The sequence below is a fragment of the Mesoplodon mirus genome (assembly GCF_964341445.2).
Source record: "Mesoplodon mirus genome assembly, chromosome: 3".
Classification (NCBI taxonomy): domain Eukaryota; kingdom Metazoa; phylum Chordata; class Mammalia; order Artiodactyla; family Ziphiidae; genus Mesoplodon; species Mesoplodon mirus.
In genome coordinates this window covers 71709245-71725061 of record NC_138978.1, presented here as the reverse complement: position 1 = coordinate 71725061, position 15817 = coordinate 71709245, and the positions used below count along the sequence as shown (strand labels likewise).

General features: G+C 42.2%; 1 protein-coding gene across 1 annotated transcript in view; it reads right to left on the bottom strand.

Annotated features, from left to right (window-relative positions):
* Positions 1-15599, bottom strand: part of GIPC2 (GIPC PDZ domain containing family member 2) — an 86621-nt gene extending 71022 nt beyond the window's left edge. The window contains exon 1 of the mRNA XM_082615680.1: positions 15107-15599. Coding sequence (XP_082471806.1) covers positions 15107-15346 — 240 coding nt within the window. The 5' untranslated portion in view covers positions 15347-15599. The remainder of the gene's footprint in view (positions 1-15106) is intronic.
* Positions 15600-15817: the final 218 nt, after the last annotated feature.

Here is a 15817-nt window from a genome sequence, read left to right as displayed (position 1 = left end):
AGGAATAGGCCCCACTCACTGCAACTAGAGAAAGCCAGGGAGCAGCAATGAAGACCCAACGCAGCCAAAAATAAATAAATAAATACATTTAAATTTAAAAAAAAAAGAAAATACTTCATTATAAAAGAAAAAAAGAATCTAGGAGACTCCTGTACACACTGTTATATTTAAAATAAATAACCAACAAGGACTTACTGTAAAAATAATAATAATAATAAAGACATTTAAAAAATAAAAAATTTTAAAATAAAAATTAAAAAAAAATCTCCAACTAACTTTAAAAAAAAAAGATTCTAGGAGATTTAACGAGTGTGGGGAGAGTTGAAAATGAGCTCTAAATGTTCAGTGGAAGAATGGAGTAGAATAATAGAATTCCATGCTGAAAAAAATTCTGTCACAGGTATGTCTAGAGATATGACACAAAGAAACATGGGTATTCCTAAAGAGTTATTTTTGAAATAACTCTTTTGAATAAGAGTTCAAGAGAAATAAGCATTGACAAATGCAATGCAAAATAATTCTGAATAAATTGGTATATTTAATATTTCAAGTTTGAGATCTTTGACTGTGTTGACTGAAATAGTTTATTAGGTTTATACTAAACCTTATTGAAGAAGCCCTTGTCAGAAGAGTCCACATTAGTTACTGTAACACAGAATTCCACACTGAGATAGCTTAGTTTGAGGATCATGTATAGAGATAAACTTTTAAATTTGCTTTCCTTATTTTCTGGGATTAGGCAAAAAGTAGGAGACTGAAATTGTACAGGTCTAGAATAGAAAAACTAAAAGGAAAAAATTACCAAAATATTCCTCAAAAATTGCCTAAAAAGCATCTTTTTGAGGAAAAGAGGGAACGAGAACTAACATTTATTGAACCGTTGTTCTAGATACCTAATATGCTATTTCATTCAGTTCTCGCGACACTCCTATAAGGCAGGTATTATTTGTACATTTTCCAGGTTCAATTCCATTGTTCAATTTTCCAGGTGAGAAAATTGAAGCCACTCGGTGGCACCTCCAAGCAAACTCAGGGCACACCACGCTACTCTGAAACCCACCTCCCCATCAGATTGACCTAAAGCATTGCTGTCATGCCACCCTGACTCTCCATCTATCATAGGACCCTATAAGTCTGTGAAATAGCCACAGCAACATGTGTAGTTTTGAGGTATTGCAAAAGCTTGGAATCTCACAAATTTAACCAGCCATGTTTCACTTTGTATAATTACAATCCTATAATACTGATCCTAAAACTGTAAGTATAAAACAGGAGGTCTTTCTACTGCTTTTCCCTTCTTGTTGCTTTCCCATTTTGCCCCCCTTTTCATCTTAACTTCACAGCTTAGAGAAAGTGCTTAACCTCAAGCAAACTGGCATAAAGCAATGTTGCCAGCAGGTAGGGTGATACTGGAAAACTGTTTGAAATCTTGTGGGAGCTTTTTTGGTTGTTACAATGATTATGTACACCACTGGCTCTGGGAGAGATAGGGGATGAGGTAGGGATATGGTATGAACTCTAGTGCTCAGAGAGGCTCAGCTTGGTGAGCCTAATTCTGATGATTTTCAAATGTCTTACTAGAGATTCATGTTGGGAAGAGAATATATATATTCTCGTTTCTGTAGAATCTTATCAAGAGTTGTTCATCATTTCAGAAAATCAAGTCACTGACAGCACTGTTGTCCATGTTATTTGAATTTAACATGAAACATTTATATCATTTGCTCCTATTATTGTTACATTATATAGTTCTATGAATACCTACAAATATTTAGATAACAAAAGGTAACAGAAAGGAGTCAACAACAATCAAGCGACTATTGTCTTATTCTTTTTTTTTCTTCATTTTTTTTCTTATTCTTTTTAAATCCAAACTTATTCACTGTAAGTAGGTAAATACAAGAAACTGACTGCTTCATTGTGTCTTCTGAGATAGTTTTCCGAAGTATTTGCATTGAAATCCATGTTTGTTTCTAATAGTTTTTAAAATTATGTGTATAGGTAGGTATTATTGTTTAAATTTTTATTTCAGGATAAATAAAAGTGGTGCCACAAAATATTTGTTATTACAGGGGAACTTTGGGTCCAATAAGGTTAAGAACCACTTGTGTAAAGGAAAGAACATGGGCTTTGGAGTCAGACAAACCTAAGATAGAAGACATCTCTTTGGACTGCATGATTTGTGTATTTACTTTTTTTTTTAAAGTCTTTATGGAACTTGTTACAATATTGCTTCTATTTTATGTTTTGGTTTTTTGGCCCCAAGGCATGTGGGGTCTTAGTTCCCCAAGGAGGGATTGAACCCACACCCCCTGCATGTTGGAAGGCGAAGCCTTAACCACTGGACCGCCAGGGAAGTCCCTTGAGTGGTTTACTTTTTTTTTAATTAATTTATTTTATTTTATTTACTTTTGACTGCATTGGGTCTTTGTTGCTACGCATGGGCTTTCTCTAGTTGTGGCGAGCGGGGGTTACTCTTCATTGTGGTGCGCAGGCTTCTCATTGCAGTGGCTTCTCTTGTTGCAGAGCACGGGCTCTAGGCATGCGGGCTTCAGTAGTTGTGGTGCCTGGGCTCAGCAGTTGTAGCTCACGGGCTCAGTAGTTGTGGCACACTGGCTTAGTTGCTCTGCAGCATGTGGGATCTTCCTGGGCCAGGGCTCGAACCCGTGTCCCCTGCATTGGCAGGCGGATTCTTAACCACTGCGCCACCAGGAAAGCCAGAGTAGTTTATTTTTGTTCTGAGCTCCAATTGCCTCATCTATTGATCACAGCCATTTCTGGGGTTCTGTTAAGAATTGCTATTTCAAACAAGGTAGCACAGGTTAAGTGGTAATGATAGGTATTCAACAATAATTCCCTTCTCAATGCTCAAGCTATGCTTCCCTCCCCCACTTACCTTTACAGAAGGCAGGAAAATTAAGATAGGAAGGGGGAAGTATAAAGAATACAGGAGGGACTTCCCTGGTGGTCCAGTGGGTAAGGCTCTACGCTCCTAGTGCACGGGGCCCGGGTTTGATCCCTTGTCAGGGAACGAGATCCCACATGCATGCCACAACTAAGAGTTCTCATGCTGCAACTAAAGATCCCATATGCCACAATGAAGACCTGGCACAGCCAAAAGTAAATGAATTTTTAAAAAAGAATACAGAAGGAGAAAGGGAGTAACAAATCATGATCAGTACCTAATACCTAACTACACCCAGAACACACTGTTAGTATCAAATGTAAAAAGGTTCAGGAGGTTCAAGTTACATTCTGGCCCTGGATCATGAAGAACATGTTGTTAATGCCAATCAATCACACAAACACTACTACAAACACTACTACTTAATGCAATATATGGACATGTGAATTGTTCCAGGAATGGGTACAGAATTATCATTTCCTCAACCTTGTTACTGTGTATCCCTTTAAGACCACTTAAAGTTAACACTGTAACTTAAGAACCTGTAGAGGTTGAGATGTAGATCCTGGATTTTAGCCTTTCTTTTTTTTTTTTTTTTTTTAAGTTGGAACTCTTCCTCTACACGTGGTTTGATTATCTCTAGGGAGATTTTTATACAATAGCAAATACACTTTCTGAATGCTGGGTCTTGGGCCTGTTTAGCCACTACTAACTGGGGGTCAGATATGTTCCTAAAAGGCAAATATTCTATCACTGACAAGGTCTAAGGTCCCTTCTTCCCTTTCGCTTATCTGTAGAAGCCATAGGACCTCCCTGGTATTAGTCATGTCCAAACTTCAACTTCCTACTCCACATTTTAATCACCAAAACTTCAAAATACTCAGCATACCCCAAACAGAAAGGCTAGAGTTTCTAAGACAGTGAGAAAAAAGCAGTTTTTAGAATCCCAATCCAGAGAAACAGTGACAGTCATCCACTCTTTGTTGGCTTCCTCTTTTCTTTATCTCAGCAAGTATCTAGCCCACAGGTATTTGTTAGTTACTTTATCTGAATACATAGTTTCAAGAAACAGCTTTAGATGCACCCCAATGTTCACAGCAGCATTATTTATAACTGCCAAGAAATGGGAACAACCTAAGTGTCCATTAACTGGTGAATGGATAAGGAAGATGTGGTATATTCACACAATGGAATACTAATCAGCCATAAAAAATGAAATTTTGCCACTTATAGCAACCTAGATGGACCTGGAGGGTATTAAGCTAAGTGAAATAAGTCAGACAGAAAAAGACAAATACTGTATTATATCACTTATATGTGGACTCTAAAAAATGTACAACAAACTAGTTAATACAACAAAAATGAACAGACTCACAGGTATAGAGAAAAAACTAGTGGTTACCAGTAGAGAGAGGGAAAGAGGGAGGGGAAGAGTGGGATAGGGAACTAAGAGGTACAAACTACTATATATAAAATAAATAATCTACAAGGATACATTGTACAACATCAGGAATACAGCCAATATTTTACAATAACTATAAGTGGAATATAACTTAAAAATTGTGAATCACTATGTTATACACCTGAAACATAACAGTGTACATCAACTATACTTCAATAAAAAATGAACACCTTTGGTTACCTTAGGTGATGGGGATTTATTATAAGGAAACACAGGGAAACAAAAGAAGCACAGGAAACCTTCTCAGAAGACAGACTTCTTAGAAATTACTAAAAATTGGCTCATTGCCATTAAAGACACAGTATCAGTTCTCCTAGCATGAAGGACATTCTGATGGCCCTCTGTGACCCTGAAAGGACCCCAGTGACTCTGTCATCCCCAGGCTTCAGTGTTTTTTTCTTAGGTCCGCTTCTTTGCTTCTGCTACTACCAACTGTATAGAACAGATACATGGTATGCTCCTAATTTGTTAAAAGTAGAAGGGAGGTTTACACTTACACAGATATGTTTCACACAAACACACACTCACAAATTCACAAATTTAATTTTTCTGTAATCATGGTCAAGAAAGTGGCCTAAGCAGATGCTTCTGGGGAAAGAGGACTAGGGAACCGTGGTTCACACTTTTTTCCCCACAAAAAAAAAGTGGTTACCCACTTTTTAAAATTTTTTTACTATGTATATATATTATTTTTTCAATTAAAATAAAAATTGGTGGATTTCCCTGGCGGTCCAGTGGTTAAGACTCCGTGCTCCCAGTGCAGGGGGTCCAGGTTCAATCCCTGGTCAGGGAACTAAGATCCCACATGCTGCACCACATGGCCAAAAAAATAAAGACACCAATTTCTAAAAAAATTAAAATAAAAAAATAAAATAAAAATTGGTTTTAAATAACATTTACTATGTAACTCCTCTGTGGACTTCTGCTTCACAGAGAGTAATTTCTGCTAGGAAATTTAGTGAATGAATAAAACAAAACCACAGAAACCATTTTCCCTTGGTGGTCTTTGGTCAAACATCATGGATATGCTCACTAACTGAGAGTCAACAGGTAGAAAGAAAGAGGAGGACCTGAGAGGAAGGTTACAATTAATAACACTGAGGAGGGGACTTCTCTGGTGGCCCACTGACTAAGACTCCACACTCCCTATGCAGGGGCCCAGGTTTGATCCCTTTCAGGGAACTAGATCCCATGTGCTTCAACTAAAGATCCCACATGCTGCAACTAAAGATCCCACACACGGCAATGAAGATCCCGTGTGCCACAACTAAGACCCAGTTCAGCCAAATAAATAAATTAATATTAATATTAAAAAATATGTATATATGGGACTTCCCTGGTGGCACAGTGGTTAGGACTTCACACTCCCAATGCAGGGGGCCGGGGTTCGATTCCTGGTCAGGGAACTAGATCTCACATGCATGCCACAACTAAGGAGCCCTCGAGCCACAACTAAGGAGCCCACCTGCCGCAACAGAGACCCAGCGCAACCAAATAAATAAATAAATAAATTTTTTTAAAAAACAGTCTTTGAGGGCCTCCCTGGTGGCGCAGTGGTTGAGAGTCCGCCTGCCGATGCAGGGGATACGGGTTCGTGCCCCGGTCTGGGAGGATCCCATATGCCGCGGAGCGGCTGGGCCCGTGAGCCATGGCCGCTGGGCCTGCGCGTCCGGAGCCTGTGCTCCGCAACGGGAGAGGCCACAACAGTGAGAGGCCCGCATACCGCAAAAAGAAAAAAAAAAAAAAAAAAAAAAAAAAAAAAAAAAAAAAAACAGTCTTTGATTTGAAGTCATTTTCTTTATTCTGGTTTGTTACCACATTTTCCTGTATAATTACAGTTTTGCATTTGTGGAATCAAAATTACATGCTAGGTATGTACATTGAGCAGTAAAGGTACACACGGCTCAATACTTTTGGGGCTCTGCCACAATTTTCTCAATCAAATTCCATCTCACTCTTCTTTGATCTCTGCCTACCATATCCCTACCTGCATATCTGGTATCTCTGGCAGCATCCTTTGTATTCCACCTTGTATTATCAGCATATACATACTTGTTTACTCACATGTCTTAGTTTACTCTTACCACCACTCCTATACATTATAAGCTCCATTAGACAGGCAGTTAGTAACATTTGTATGTATTTCAATAGTTTTTACATAAAAATGACACTCTAATATTTTTAATTGAGTGCACAAGCTCTGGAAGACCGTTCATACTGGAAAACACCTTGGATCTTCTCATTTAATCCAGTGGTTCCCAAAAACATATCTGCCAACAGATGACAGATCAACTGCCTAGGGACAACAGGGAAAAGTTAAATTACCACATTTTTCAGGCCCTAGCCCAAATCCATAAAAGCGGGGCCCAGAAACCTGCATTCCTGGAGTACTGACTCACAAGTCCTGAGCATAAGTAGGAGTTGTTAATTTTAAAAGGAGGCCATTAGACTGAGAGGGTTCTAATGAACTTGGCAGCCTACGTAAGCAAACCAAAACCTAGGCCAGCAAATGCCTCAACGTTAAGAAACCTAAAGGACAACCAATCACAAACAGCCAAGTAGGTTTTCCCAAATAAGGCAACCACTTAAGCTGGAGCCAATCAAGTAACTTCCTTGCTTTGCCTCCACATCTCCTCTATAAAAACCTTGCCTCTAACTCCTGTCTGCTGAGCACTTCTAACCCCTTATGGTTTGCCACCGCCCAGATCAATTTTTGCTCAAATATACTCAATTTAAATATGCCTCAGTTTATCCTTTAAAAGAATTAACAGGGAAAGAACAGGGGAAAGATTTCCAGGTAAAGAGAAGAACAACAGATAAATGTCAGAGAACCAAGAATAGTTTCATGCTCTGTACAGGCCGTGGAAGGTGTGTGCCACATCCCTAATTCAAGAAGTCTCAGACTATCTGTCCTACCCACTGTCCTCTCCAACAGGACTCCTTATCCACTGTTCATCTGCCTTAGTACCACCTACACACTGGACCAGAGACGAGCCCTGACCCACAAGCCAAAGGGGCCTGCCCCACCTGTCCTGTACACTGACTCAACAACAGAGACTCACTCTCAGGGAGTTCAAGTTTGAGACAGAGTGGGTGCACAGAAAGTACAGAAGCAAAGAACTAAAAGACAGAGAGGAGGCAATAGGGGCCTTAAAGGAGAAAAGTCAAAGGATAAAAAGAGGGAATCAGTCAAGAACACAGTAAGAAGTAGGGAGACAGGTAGAGAGGGAAGGTGAAGAGCAACTGGACTTGCTCTTGGTTCTCCAGAGTCTGAAGTTACTGCTTTCACCCAGACAGCATGAGTGATGTTCCAGCTGTCCATGGAAACTGACCACCCAGCTACAGAGGCGATCCTGGGCTTCCTCACCACCCCGTACATCCTAACAAATACATACATACACGTTGTCCAAGGTAACCTGAGTGTCTCCATCTCTTACAACCTGCAAGAGCCTCCCATGTCCACTCAGGATGGCTGGAGCGGTGGGAGGAGGTGAGGGATGGCAAAAGGGCCACCATCTGTCTATGAGGTAGCAGAGGCTTGGGGAGGGGTTCAGACTTGATTCTAGAGTTGTTCACACACCTACTTTGGGGGATCTCCAGCACACAAATCAACAGTCTTACCCATTTCTTATCTTCCTGAGAGCAATGAGGTCTATAAGGCAGCTGGTGAGACTACCCTCCCACTTCTCAAAATGAGTCACGGTTCAAGGGGGGATTTTTTGGTGTTTTGTTTTTTACTTGAGCTTTTCATAGAAAACAGAGGCTGATGCTCATGAGGGGTAGTAAGCACACATAATGATCGTAGTATATTTAGAACTTCTCAGATGGTACTGTGCAATTCCAGAAAATACCATCCTATTTAACTTAAACTAAACTTTATAAAGGAAGCATAGCAAAGGGATGGTCGATTGTGTTTCAACTTTATAAAACACCAGTCACGGGTCATTCCCCTGCTGAAAAATACTTGGGTTACTCTTACTGCCTACAGAATAGAACCCATATAGCTTCAAGGACATTTGTAGTCTCACTACTGTTTACATCTTCAGCTTCATCTCCTACTGGATCCACCATCTACTTTTATTTTTTAAACTTTTATGGTGCAATTAAGCCATCTAGCAACTCTGGAAATGAGATTTTTAAGGGAAAAAACCCTCCCAGCCCTCAGTAAGAGATAAGTAACTAAATTCAATTCAGTGTGCTAATGCTATGTTAAAATCATGCAGTACTGGGTATTAAACATATCTAGATTGGCAGATTCACAAGGAAGGCTTCCTGGAGGAGGTGACAGTTGAGACTGGAGAGGTGGGTAGGAGCTATCAGAACAAGGAAGGGAGAACATCATGAGAAAATGCATAGAGGAATGAAACAGTTAAACATTCTGGAATAAAAAGGGGATTGTTAGGAAATGAGACTGGAGCAGTAGGCACAGGGCAGGACTAAAGAGGCAGGCAGGACTTAGGAGACGTTGTCTGGCTGGTGGGGGTTATTTGTAAGCGCTATGGTCTGAATGTTTATGTCCCCTCCCCCAAAATTGAAATGTTGAAATCCTAGTGTTAATGGGTGGGGCCTTTGGGAATTGCTCAAATTATGAGGGTGGACACCTCATAAATGGGATTAGTGCCTTATCATAGAGGCTCCAGAAAGACCATTAGTCCCTTCCACCAGATGAGGACAGAGAAAGAAGTGCCAGCTGTGGACTAGGAAATGAGCCTTCACCAGAGGTAACCATGCTGGCACATTGATCTTGGACTTCCCAGTCTCCAGACTGTGAGTAATAAGTTTTTCTTGTTTATAAACTACCAAGTTGGTGGTATTTTTTTAATAGCAGCCCAAAAGGAATATGACAGTAAGTAACAGGGAGCCTTGCAGGTTTTTGAGATTGGTATGATCTGAGAATCAATATTAAAATAGAGGATGCGGGACTTCCCTGGCAGCTCAGTGGTTAAGAATCCGCCTGCCCATGCAGGGAACACAGGTTCGAGCCCTGGTCCGGGAAGATCCCACATGCCACGGAACAACTAAGCCCGTGAGCCACAACTACTGAGCCTATGCTCTAGAGCCCGCGAGCCACAACTACTGAGCCTGCGTGTCACAATTACTGAAGCATGCGTGCCTAGAGCCCATGCTCTACAACAAAAGAAGCCACTGCGATGAAAAGGCCATGCACCACAACAAAGAGTAGCCCCTGCTCACTGCAACTAGAGAAAGCCTGCGCGCAGCAATGAAGACCCAACAGAGACAAAAATAAATGAATTAATTGCTTTTTTTAAAAAATAGAGGATGGGTGGAATCAGGGAAACCATATTCAGGGTTCCATTTAGAATCTGCATTGTAGAAATCCAGCAGTGACAACTGTCAATGCCTTCCAGCCAAAAACCACCAGGAATTCTCATTTCTAGTTTACTGTTCCTTGCAACAAGGGAGACAGCACACCATGGAGAACCGTGGGGGAGGGTCTGAGTAAGAGGGCATTAGAAAAGATTTGGGCTTGTGTTAGGTGATGTTAGGACAGCATAGGTTTGCTGTCAGGAACTGGGGACAAGTCTATGACTCAGTATCTTAATAAAACTATCTCAAGTTGGGGAAAACTGTCAAAGCTAAAACTGTGGTTCGTAAAAGGAGCAGCAGTCATTTATATCAGTCAAGACAGGGGGATAAGAACTTCCCTGGTGACACAGTGGTTAAGAAACTGCCTGCCAATGCAGGGGACACGGGTTCGAGCCCTGGTCCAGGAAGATCCCACATGCCACGAAGCAACTAAGCCCGTGCACCACAGCTACTGAGCCTGCGCTCTAGAGCCCGCGAGCCACAACTACTGAGCCTGTGTGCCTAGAGCCCATGCTCCGCAACAAAGAGTAGCCCCGGCTCACTGCAACTAGAGAAAAGCCCGCACGCAGCAACGAAGACCCAACACAGCCAAAAATAAATAAATAAATAAATAAATTTGTTTTTTTATAAAAAGGGAATAGGGAGTGCTATAATTTGAGGGGTTTTGTTTTTTCTTTTTGTTGTTTGTTTGTTTGTTTTGTTCCTAGGGGGTGCTGTAATTTTAAATGGGATGATCAGTACCAGCCTCACTGAGAAGGTGACATTAGACCAAACTTCAGGAAGAGCATTCTGGGAATTCCCTGGCAGTCCAGTGGTTAGGACTCTCACTTTCACTGCTGAGGGCTCAGGCTCAATACCAGGTCGTGGAACTAGGATCCTGAAAGCCACAAGGCGTAACCAAAAAAAAAAAAAAAAAAAAAAAAAAGAGCATTTTGCCAAGGAGAGGTTCTGGTAGAGAAGACAGCCAGTGCAAAAGCCCTAAGGCTTCAGAGTTCAAGGAACAGCCTGGAGGCCAGACTAGCTGGAGCATGTTAGAGAGGCCACAGGACCTGTAAGCATCATTGGATTTTGGCTTTTACTCTAAGTGAGATGAGGAGCTATCAGTCTTGAGCAGAGAGATGAGATGCAGAATATATCTCATTGGAGACAGAAACTTTTGAGTTTTGCTATAAAGGAGAAATGGGGTAATAGCAAAAGAGATGGGGGCAGGTGACAAGAGAAGGTTTGTTGTTGTTGTTGTTTTTAAGAGAAATAGCATAATTGCATGTTGAACATATGGCTTGAAATTAAAATCACAGTTCTTGACTCTTGTGCTTCCCCAGTACACTGCTTTATTTGACCGCTCTATGTATTGAGAGAGAAGGGGCTGTATTTGCTTGATCCATTCATTCAATGAATTACTTAGTATTACAACATATACAAACTAATGTAACCAAATCAAAGTTAATATCTGAAATCTACAGAGTTTTCAGCTTCTGGACAAGTATCTAGCTACAAAAGTGATTTCTTAATAAACTCTTTCAAATTCACTCTTTCCCCACAATCTTTCCACATAATAGAGAATTAAGAAAATATGTCATGACACAAACTACTTGTCAAACAATTACAGTAGTAAAATATTCAAAAGGCCCCTTCAACAAATTTTATGACTACAGCTCAAGAGTTTAGTAATCAACTCATACATGAATCCTGAAATTTTTCTTTTTTTTTTTTTTTTTTTTTTTTGGCTGTGCACGGCATGCAGGAGTTTAGTTCCCTGACCAGGGATCCAACCCATGCCGCCGGCAGTGGAAGCGCGATGTGCTAACCACTGGACGCCAGGGAAGTCCCTGAATCCTGAATATTTTAAAAGATGGTATCAAATGTTTTGTAAAACCGACCCAGAATTTATGAGTTAACTGTTCTTTTAACTGTTCTTTTAGATAAGATTTACTTTTTTTCTTTTTGTTGAATTGCTCATCTAGCTGTTTAGAAAAATGATATCAGCTGTAAGGGATTTTTGCATAATTGGCCATCTGTTTCAAGGTAATGATTACAGACTGCACCCTGCAAGTGATTCATAGGTTTTGTTAACTTCCTCCTTCAGGAACCAGGAAATAGGTGAAATCCATAATTATCAGTTTCACTACAGCATCTTTTTGAGGTAGTAAGTATTTCGGTGGTTGATTCTGAGGCTTTACTTGAAAAGATCGTTTGTTTAAAAAAGAAGTTTTGCCGGGTTTGTATTTGGAATCTGAATACAGTTACCAAGAATCCCACAGCTGCTATGTAATGAACTTGGAACCAGGAATCCTTGATTCGAATCCCGACTCCGCCCCACACGAGTCCAGTGACTCTGGGCAAGCTACTTGACTTCTCAGAGCCTCATGTAGCTCAACTGCAAAATGAGAAGACTCCTTGCCTCAGTGCTATGGTGAGGATGGAATGACCACCCTGTAGTCTTAAACGCCTCGCACAGCCAGAGGCACATTACAGACTCCCTGCCATCAGGTCAGGCCAACTCCTTCCCTCTTTTCCTTAGCAGAGAGAGTACAGCTCTTCATACAGTGTTATTTGTATCCTTATAGCCACCTCTCTAGAGAAAAGGCAGGACTTCTGATATAGTCATATAAAGGGGGGACATTTTTTGTTTTTTCCCCACTGACATCTCAAAAGTGCATACCACTATTCCTCTTACTGGGGGAATGGGATGAGAAATGGGATCTCACTAGTGTACATTTTATTTTAATAAATTACTCATTTCGAAAGTAACTATTGGGACTTCCCTGGTGGCACAGTGGTTAAGAATCCACCTGCCAATGCAGGGGAAACAGATTCAATCCCTGGTCTGGGAAGATCCCACATGCAGCGGAGCAACTAAGCCCGTGCGCCACAAATACTGAGCCTGTGCTCTAGAGCCCGCAAGCCACAACTGCTGAGCCCGCATGCCACAACTACTGAAGCCCACGCGCCTAGAGCTCGTGCTCTGCAACAAGAGAAGCCACTGCAATGAGAAGCCCGCGCCCTGCAACGAAGAGTAGCCCCCGCTTGCCACAACTAGAGAAAGCCCGTGTGCAGCAATGAAGACCAAACGCAGCCAAAAAATAAATTCATTCATTCATTAAAAAAGTAACTATTGAGATACTTTGACATATACTATGATGATCAATACTTTACCCTGAATATACTTAACTCTTTTTAGTCTAGATGGAAAACCTGCACTAATGTTGATTATATGCATAAACATACTAATATATATATCTAGGGTTATAAAAATTTATGAACTTTGATAAAGCACATCAAAATACCTAATGTTTATCTTGAAATTTTAATGCAAGTCAGCACATTGCAAACTTAAAATGCTGAACATGGTTGCCAAGTTATTGCTGAGACACCCTGGAAAACTTGGGAAGCAATATAACTTCATGGAATTTGGAGCCAGAAAAAAAAACCTGGGTTTACACCCAGGCTCTGGGACTTCCCTAGTAGTCCAGTGGTTAAGACTCTGCACTTCCAATGCAGGGGGCATGGGTTTGATCCCTGGTCGGGGAACTAAGATATCACATGCCGCACAGAGTGGCCAAATAAATAAATTAATTAATTAAACACAGGCTCTGCCACTTACTATATGTAATTTTGAAAATTTTCTGAACCTCAAAGCATTAGTTTCCTATCTGTGAAGTAGGGATAATAATAATACTTCTCAGGGATTAAGTGGATTGAGTAAAGTCATGCATCTAGAACTCAAAATAGTATCCCATTATGATGAGGAAGACTTAATGCAAAGTAAATAAATCTGGAGTCCCTGGTTACAGGACAGATATTTAAAGTTGTCAGTTAAGAATGCTAACAAGCTCACTTAGCTTAGAAACAAGAAGATTCAAGTTTAAAATAACGGCCCAGCTTTTTTGTTGCTAGCTAGGTGACCTTGGCCAAAGGCCAGACACATTGTACCTCAGCCCACTCATTTAACTGTTAGGTATTAATGATATTAGGTATTAATGATATTAGTTACAATTTGTAAAGCACTGACCATACACCAATGCAATCTGATAGGTTTACACATGCACTCCAGTCTTTACAATAACCCTTCAAGGTAGATATCCTTATCTCTATTTTACAAATGGCTGAAACTGAGACAAGTTAAACTTGTTCAAGGCCACCCAGCTAGTAAGTGGTAGAGCCTGGATCCACAGGGAGGTTTGTCAGTCTCCAAATCCTGTCCTTAACTACCCAATGAACTCTCTGCCACCTACCTCTCTTAGAGAAGATCAAATAACATTTTTCCTGCAAGAGGGCTTTTTGAATTGAAACGTCCTATACAAACGTGAAGTATTATCGTTAATACCCTATATTAATCTAAATAATTCATAGAATGGGTCTGTGATTTGCCCCCTCAGTGCCTGGGAACCCTGAAAGAACAAAAGGTTAGCTTCAAGATCTCTTTCATCTCCTCTTGGAATTTTGTCTTGACCTCAATTTCGCTTGAACTGACCTGATAAACAACATTAAAGAATAGATAGCCAAATGCTGCTCTGTGCCACACAAAGGCAGCTCTCTGAACTCCCAGGAGTCCAGGGCAACAAGGTCTTGTGCTTTTCCTTGAAATATGGACAAAATACTTTCTTGGACTGACTTCTCACACCTGCATTTGCAGTTAGCTTGGGTAAGTATAAAAAAAGTGCTCACATAAATATCCGCCTAAACTAGGGCTTTGGAAATCACCCTATAACAAACTCCAGTTCCTGGCACACGTGCTATCGATCTAATAAAAGCAAATTTCAGTCCCTTTTCAAGGATATGGGGTAAAATTTAGAGGGGCTTTCCCCTCTGAAATTTTTGTCAACTAGTCCCGCATAGTTTAGTATAACTCTCTTAGTTATCTGCCCTTGGAATAATAAGCTTCCCGGAAATACCAAAGTGTTGATGACATGTGACATGACATATGCGGGTCAAAATGGGGCTTGGTTTGGTATCACCCGGAAGGCACCCCCTAGCCCGTCAATCCCGGAGATGCTCAGCGTGGCCCGCTCAGCCCTGCAGAGGAAGCAGGAGAGCAAAGTCCAGACAAAGTGAAGGGTGTTAATTTGCCGAGCCAGATCTCGACGCTGGGAAGGCGCCGAAGCTGCTGAATCTCGGGTTACTAGAGCATGCTCATTTGCAGGAGGAAGAAAGGTCGTCCCGTGTTTCCCAGAGGCCAGATCGAGCCTGGAGAACGTGACTTTCTCCAGTCCTGGGACTAACCTCTTCCCTTCCCAGTAAGGCCCTCTCTCTCCCCCTGGGGCGCTCGCAGCCGCGGACCCCACCCCGCTTCCGACGTCGGGATCCGGGAAGCGCAGCTCAACCAGCCGGAGCCAATTTAAGCCTGCGCGGGGCGGTGGGAGAAGCGGCGAGAGGCAGCGAGAGGCTGAGCCCCAGCCCCCGGCGCTTACCTCCGACGGCGAAATCTCAAACACGCCCGCGATCTTGGCGTAGAGCTCCTGGATGCTGCAGAAATTCTCCACTCTGCCCGTGGCGCTGCCGTGGGCCAGCTGTGTGTGGAAAACCAGCCTGCAGGTGGGCGCCGGGAGGCTGGGTAGGCTGCCGCCAGCCGCATTCGTCTGCTCGCCCTCCACCAGCCGGGAGGTCTCCTTGGTATTGCATTTCTTTTTTCTCCGCAGCCCCAGGGGCATCTTGCCTGGCCGAGGGCGGGGACCCACCTGCACTGCCACGGACTGCTGCCTCCTTGGCCTGGGACCCCGGACTTTGTGCTAAGGGCCTGCCGGCACCGGGCAGGTGCAGCCTGGGCTGGGCCAATGGCAGAGGCGCTCCCGCCAGGCCCCGCCTGCTCAGGGCCCTCCTCCACTGAGAGGAGCTGCACCTGCAACCAGCCGAGCAGCTACCTGCCCTCCGGATGGATCAGGGAGAAGTAAAGTTGGACCCTGAGGAAGGGGAATGTTGCCTACCATTCCAGTTCTACAAGGATCAAGCCATCAACCATCGCAGCTGCCCCGGATGGTGTGCCCTGAGGGGAATTCAGGATGGAGAAAACAAGGAAGCATTCTGTGATTTGGATACTGGCCCTAGATAGTTAAGATACACGTCTAAGGAATCATTTCAGTGAACTCAGACTCTTGCATCTTCCCCTACATAGGAAAGCACTA